Raw genomic sequence first — 7490 nt, 5'->3', positions numbered from 1 at the left:
AAATGTCTGCATGTGAACAGAGACTGTAGAGAAGAATGTGATGTTTATTAAGATTATTACCTCCACCAATGGCGAGGTTATGTTTTCGGTCACATATGTCTGTCCGTCTGTCTGTCATTCTGTCTTTGGACAACATTACTCAAAAACTTGTGGACAGATTGTCATGACATTTTTACCTCATGTTGGTACTAGGCCAAGGAACACAACTTTAAATTTTGGTGATGTTCCGAATCACGTTGCGGATACAGGATTTTTTTTTTCTGTTAACACTCTGACATCGGCAAAGCTGTGATGCTTTCACAGGGCGTGGGTTTCCAACAGGTGGCACTGTAGTATTGGTGTGCCCCTTTGTAACTCTATTACAGGATGGGGGAACTTGGTCTTGGCGGAGGTTTGCACTCTCCGAGTGCTTCTAGTTTTAATTACTATAATAAAGAGTTTTATTTCTTGAAGATTTCCCCTTTGATGTCACTTCCTGTTTCACTTTGTCTGAGCAAAGAAAATATGCCAATTATGGGATATAATGGGTAGAAACGTGTATTATACCAAGTTTCTTAAATATAAAGATGCTTTCTTTGACTTTTTGTATTTCATGGATATTTATGTCACAGGCACTTTAAGTGTTGAAGCTTTGTATGTATTTGTGAAAAATGAGAGCAACACGTCTCTTTAAAGTTGTCCCAGTTCCATGTTTCCTGTCAGTGAAGCATCTTGTTTTATTTTAAAAACAGTCTGTAAACATTTAGGACCCGATGAGACCACTTCTGGAGGTTTTTGAAGGAATTTTGCCCCATTCTGTTCTGATGTTGGCTTCAACAGTCCAATTAAGCTGCCCATCATGGAGGCACTAATGCACCCCCATACCATCAGAGAGGCAGGCTTTAGACCTGTGCAATAACAGCTTTGATGGTCTCTGTAATCCAAAGGATGTTTTAAGATTTGCAAATCATTGTGTTTTTAATTTTATTTACATTTTACATAACGAACCATCTTTTTTTTTTTTTAAACAGGGGATTTTTACTGTATTTATTATCCTCCAGAGGAATGTTACGTGCAGTAGTTTCTATGCATCACTGTGACCGGCTTCGCTCACTGCCTTCAAGTAGAAAACTAATTTAAACGTCTGGTTTCAACATTTCTTGTCATTTTCGTCCGTTTGGTGTTACAACACAGTCGTGTGGTGAACCTCCTGTAATCCTGTAACGCTAGCACTCTTTTAAAAAAGCCATAGATTATCTATAATAGCCATGTTAGCAAGTAAAATATCTGTGCATTTAATTTAGCAAATAATCTTTAAAAAAAAAACAGTCTCCACCTGAGAAAACTGTAACAGGACAGTCGGAAGGTTTAACTGTTGTAGCACTTTATGCAGCTGAATATTACACATTATCTGTGTGTCTGAACTGTATTTATACATGTATGTCCATCTGTAACATGCATATCAAACGTGTTTAATGTACTCTTGTTGTCAATAAATACAAACAGAACATGACAGTAAAATATTTGTTTCTTGCTCGATGAATGAGCACATTATTACACTTTTGTTTACATTTTTATAAGATATTCAGGTAAATTCAGATTTAATGTTATAATGTCGTGAATGTATTCAGTCAAAATGTCCAGAAATCAAAACGTTGACATTAGTCACGTTTACATATTTATCGTTTTCATTTATATATAAATACCACCCTGACTGTCCACGCGTCAGAACGCCCACACAAACAGCTTCATGTGCGTTTGCTCGTTAAAAAAATTTTAACAAAATCTTTAAAGGGATCCATGATTAGTTGTAACATTAGACTTTATTTGATAAACATATATTTTAACTGTAAAATAACAACTGTAAAAATACTGTAGGATGTCCAGTTTTTATAATTTTTAAACTAAAAATTTAAAAATATATTACACGGACGGGGCCATTTTATTTACACACAAAGCATTCTGGGTAAATGATGATGTGGATAGGTCCTCGGTGTGAGGCTGCTAGCGAGCTATATCCACCCTGAAGGTTAATCTTGGACAATATCTGATGATCGACTCTTTTAAATGAAACCAGAGAGCGTTGACAGAGAGGAGAAGGTAGAAATGACTCAGCCTGGAACTGAAAATATGGATGGAGGACAACAGAGCTGCTTCATGGAAGAAGAACCTCAGCTTAGCCTGTTAGCCTTTGCGCTAGCCCTCACACTATATTGCCTTATATGTATTAGCTCAGTGCTAGCGCGACAAACAAGCTAAACTGAGGTCCTCCATCCATACTTTCAGTTCCAGGCTGAGTCATTTTTGTGTTCCCCTCTCTGTCATGTGGATGGAGGACCTCAGTGACGAGAGGAGAATGTGTAGCGCTGAGCTAATACATATACTGTATATGGTGATAGCATTGGGGCTAACGCTAAAGCTAACAGGCTAAACTGAGGTTCTTCTTCCATGAAGCAGCTCTGTTGTCCTCCATCCATATTTTCAGTTCCAGGCTGAGTCATTTCTACCTTCTCCTCTCTGTCAACGCTCTCTGGTTTCATTTAAAAGAGTCGATCATCAGATATTGTCCAAGATTAACCTTCAGGGTGGATATAGCTCGCTAGCAGCCTCGCACCGAGGACCTATCCACGTCATCATTTACCCAGAATGCTTTGTGTGTAAATAAAATGGCTCCGTCCGTGTAATATATTTTTAAACTTTTAGTTTAAAAATTATAAAAACTAAATAGCCTATGGTATTTTTACAGTCTTTATTTTACAGTTAAAATATATGTTTATTAAATAAAGTCTAATGTTACAACTAATCGAGGATTCCTTTAAAGAACATCTTGTGCAATCTGTTTGCTCTCAGATTGTGTTGGGGATCAGTTTCGGCTACTACCACAAAAGCCTTTAGCTCAGTATTTGTAAAACTGATTGAGTTGTTGCTTTTTGTCTTCGTTGAAAGCGTACCGTGGCGGCCATCTTGAATTTGTTGAAGTTTAGAGAGACAGCCAGTGGTTATTTCGTCCAGTGGTTCATGAAACGTTTTGCTAACAGACGAATGTTTTGCTGATACCGTCTGGTCCCTGTGAGTTCAGACAGTGTTCGGGGTGTTCTTCTGGTAAACCTGCTCCCACATGACCGTCCTGCAGATACAAAAGAAGTCCCACAGGTTGCAGAGAAGTCCGCGGTCGAACGGGTTCTCCTCCGCCCTGAAGTTCCTCAGGTACGAGATCCGGTGGCGGGACATGAACTCCCAGGTGGTGCAGTTGATGGAGATCAGGTAGAGGTGGCAGCCCAGCAGGAGAGCCACGTTCCCGGAGAAGGCCCCCACGACGACCAGCGCCGCCAGGAGAAACCCGTTGGCTCTGAACCACGGCTCCCACGAAACGCTCGGAGAAATCCCCGACCTGAAACAGAACGGAACAAAAGAAGTTTTAGCTCAGTGTTTGTAAAACTCACCGAGTTATGGCAAAGTTCGGTTAGCTGTGGCAGCCATCTTGAACAGGTCAAATGATTACCTTCTGGGAAGTGTTCATGAGATATTTTGCTAACAGACAAACAGCTGCATGTGATAACGTCATTGATTTTAGCAAACCTCAGTTTGTCATGTTTACAATTTAAACTGAAAGAGGTTGAAAATGTTATCTTTGTTTACATCTATCAGTCTGGTCTCCTTTAAACAAAGCGAGTCGTGATCAAATCTGTCTCTGGCTCCGGTTGAAGATTTAATATTGATTTTAAATTTCAAACCTCAAAAATAAATCAGATTGTTTGAGACTCTGAGATCAGCAGACTGTTAAACATCTAACTTAGTTAAACTGTAAAAACCTTCAGAACGTGAAAGAATGCACATCGCCCACCGCCTTTTAAATTAGAGTTTTACCAGTTAAAAGGAGAAAAACATAAGCTAGAAGCTAAATGAGGTTTGCTTAAATAAAAAAAAGATTTAAAAAAGTAGATAAGCGCTAAAGGTATCAAAACGCTTATTAAAAACTAAATGAAACAAAAGGTTATTTAAATGCTAAATTTAGCAAAAGGCTAGTTAAAAGCTAGATGTACCACAAGCTAAAAGGAGAAAATAGCTTGAAAATAAATGTAGCAAGATATTAGATGAAACCTAAATATCAATAAAGGTAGCAAAATGCCAAATGTAATGCTAATAAAGAGTAAATAAATCAAAAGAATAGCTAAAAACTAAATGTAGCACTAGCTAAAAGGAGCAAAAATGCTAGCTTGAAGTACATGTAGCAAAAATGTTTGTAGCAAAAGACTAGCTAAGAGCTACATGATGGAAAAGGCTATCCAGAAAGTAAAAGGAGCATAAGGCTAGCTTAAAGCTAATTGTAGCACTAGCAAAAAAGTGAAAAAGGCAAGCAAGAAGCTAAATGAGGAAAGATGTTGACTATTAAAAATCTACCTAAAATCTAAACGTAACAAAAGGCTAATTTAAAGACTAAATGATGGAAACGGCTAGCTAAAAGCTAGATGTAACGCAGGATAAAAAGCAGCAAAAAAACTAAGAATAAAATGTAGCAAAAGGCTAGCTAAGAGCTAAACATAGCTCAAAGCTACAGGTCTCTATAGACTTTTTTAATGAACAGCAAATTGATTTTTTAAAGGGATCCATGATTAGTTGTAACAAATACTGTGGGCTGTTTAGTTTTGTAAATTTTTAAAAATATATTTTAACACGGACGGGGCCATTTTATTTACACACAAAGCATTCTGGGTAAATGATGACGTGGATAGGTCCTCGGTGCGAGGCTGCTAGCGAGCTATATCCACCCTGAAGGTTAATCTTGGACAATATCTGATGATCGACTCTTTTAAATGAAACCAGAGAGCGTTGACAGAGAGGAGAAGGTAGAAATGACTCAGCCTGGAACTGAAAATATAGATGGAGGACAACAGAGCTGCTTCATGGAAGAAGAACCTCAGCTTAGCCTGTTAGCTTTTGCGCTAGCGCTGACGCTATATTGCCTTTTATGTATTAGCTCAGTGCTAGCGCAACAAACAAGCTAAACTGAGGTCCTCCATCCATATTTTCAGTTCCAGGCTGAGTCATTTCTACCTTCTCCTCTCTGTCAACGCTCTCTGGTTTCATTTAAAAGAGTCGATCATCAGATATTGTCCAAGATTAACCTTCAGGGTGGATATAGCTCGCTAGCAGCCTCGCACCGAGGACCTATCCACGTCATCATTTACCCAGAATGCTTTGTGTGTAAATAAAATGGCCCTGTCCGTGTTAAAATATATTTTTTAACTTTTAGTTAAAAAATGATCAAACTAAACAGCCTACAGTATTTTTACAGTTTTTTTTTTACAGTTAATATATATGTTTATCAAATAAAGTCTAATGTTACAACTAATCGGGGATCCCTTTAATAATATTTCTGCTCCACTAACACTCTGATTTCCAAGAGGTGCGTTTGAGTCATCAACCTTCAGCTGAAATGTTTCACATCTGGACTCTGAAAATATCAAAGTGTTCTTGAGCAACATGTTACAACTCCTGCTTACACAAGCTCTCCAAAGGGTTACCTAATTCAGCTGACAGGAGCACTTTGACTCATGACTGAGGCCACAAATATTCATTTCTCAGCAGATAAAGACTTTTATCTCCAGAGTCAGAGGAGGTCAGCGGACGTACAGAGCGATGTGAAGGGCCCACAGCAGGGCCAGCAGCTGGACCAGCAGGTAGACCACGAACCAGCGGTGGTTCCTCTCCCCGACGCAGTTCTCGATCCAGGGACAGTGATGGTCGTAGCGCCGGATGCAGTGTTTACACGTCTGGCAGTGCTTCGCTCTCATTGGCTGCTGCTCGGGACAAAAACAAGAACACAGAGCGGTCTTTAGGAGATCTGTACCGACCTGTAGCTGATCATCGACTGCAGGGTTAAACTATTTTTAGCTTTCGACCCACAAAACAAAAAGTCGCCAAAACTTGTGACGCCAATTATTCTTTGAACGCTGATTCAGCATTCTTTCTTTTTGCTTCTGAATACTTTCTACTGTTTTAGTCGATCATAAATCAAAACATTCAGCTCACTCAAGAAAAGAATGCTGTGACGTTTAGTTTGTGTCACTTTTATACTTTTCAAAATATTAAACTTTATTTACAAATATTTCACTTTTCCATCATGTAGCTCTTAGCTAGTCTTTGGCTACAAACATTTTGCTACATGTATCTTCAAGCTAGCATTTTTGCTCCTTTTAGCTAGTGCTACATTTAGTTTTTAGCTAGTCTTTTGCTTTATTTACTCTTTATTAACATTACATTTGGCATTTTGCTACCTTTTTTTGATATTTAGATTTCATCTAATATCTTGCTACATTTATTTTCAAGCTATTTTCTCCTTTTAGCTTGTGGTACATCTAGCTTTTAACTAGCCGTTGCTTCAATTCCTTCAAAAATATTTTTGTTTAAAATCGTATAGATATATCTTTCTTACGCTTCTGTTAGCTAGCTTTAGATCGCCCTTTGTAATCTTTAGCTTTTAGCAGACCCCCTGATACTTTTAGCTTGTATTTCTTTTTACTTTTAGCTAAACTTTTTACTGCTTTTGTGACATTTACCTTCCCAAGCCTTATTTGACTTTTAGCTTACTTTTGATATTTTTAACTAACCTCTTGCTACTTTAGCTTTGAGTCATCTTTTTTGCTATTTTTAGCCTCTAAGCCAACCTTTTGATACCTTCAGCTAGCCATTTGATACTTTTGTCATTTTGATACTTTTAGTTACTCCTTTGTTAATTTTAGCTAGACTTTTACCCAGAGTTGTAAAGTAACTAAGTACAAATACTTTGTTACTGTGCTTAAGTAGAATTTTTGGGTATCTGTACTTTACTTGAGTAATTATTTTTCAGCGTACTTTTTACTTCTACTTCTTACATTAAAAAAAGGCAAGAAGTAGAAAGTTGTTACTTTTATTTCATTTTTGCTTGTTTTCATTCCAGCTTGTTATATTAAAAATAAATACTATCCATATGAATTGTGCCTCTTAGATAGAATGAATTTAATTGTGGTTGAATGATTATATAGTATAGATTATATAATTATTATATATCATGAGTATAGTGGTTTTTTTTCTTTTACTTATCTTTCTTTATTCTATCTCACACTTTTTGTTTCTTTTGTATTCATGATTAAACCTGTTTTCCATCTTATAACTGAGAATAACAGTCAGGTGGGGAGGAGGACAGCTGTGTTCTCTGTCTCCTCAGTTCATATCAAACCCCTAGTGGCAACTCTTAAACACTTAAGAGTCCTCTGGAGCAGTCTTAACAGAAGACTTAAGTTAAGTCTTAAGTCTTAACTTAAGACTTAAGTCTTAATCTTAAGACTTAAGACTTAATCTTAAGTCTTAAGATTAAGACTTAAGAGTCTTAATCACTCTTAAGACTAACTTTAGACTTAAGAGTGATTCTTAAGAGAATCACTCTTAAGTCTAATAGTGCGTTCACACCAAACGGGATTTCAGCGTCAGGAGCAGCAGGTTTACATACAAAGTCTATGGTGGACGCGCTT

At 37.4% G+C, this 7490-nt stretch overlaps 1 protein-coding gene across 1 annotated transcript in view; it reads right to left on the bottom strand.

Moving 5' to 3' along the window:
* Window positions 1–2711: 2711 nt before the first annotated feature.
* Window positions 2712–7490, bottom strand: part of zdhhc12a (zDHHC palmitoyltransferase 12a) — a 7061-nt gene continuing 2282 nt past the window's right edge. The window contains exons 4-5 of the mRNA XM_014014607.1: window positions 5614–5780; window positions 2712–3370 (exon numbers count right to left, since the gene is read on the bottom strand). Coding sequence (XP_013870061.1) covers window positions 3055–3370; window positions 5614–5780 — 483 coding nt within the window. The 3' untranslated portion in view covers window positions 2712–3054. The remainder of the gene's footprint in view (window positions 3371–5613; window positions 5781–7490) is intronic.

Source organism: Austrofundulus limnaeus, unplaced genomic scaffold, assembly GCF_001266775.1.
Source record: "Austrofundulus limnaeus strain Quisiro unplaced genomic scaffold, Austrofundulus_limnaeus-1.0 Scaffold117, whole genome shotgun sequence".
Taxonomy (NCBI): domain Eukaryota; kingdom Metazoa; phylum Chordata; class Actinopteri; order Cyprinodontiformes; family Rivulidae; genus Austrofundulus; species Austrofundulus limnaeus.
The sequence above is the reverse complement of the archived record's forward strand: the minus strand, read 5'-3'. Positions and strand labels throughout refer to the sequence as shown.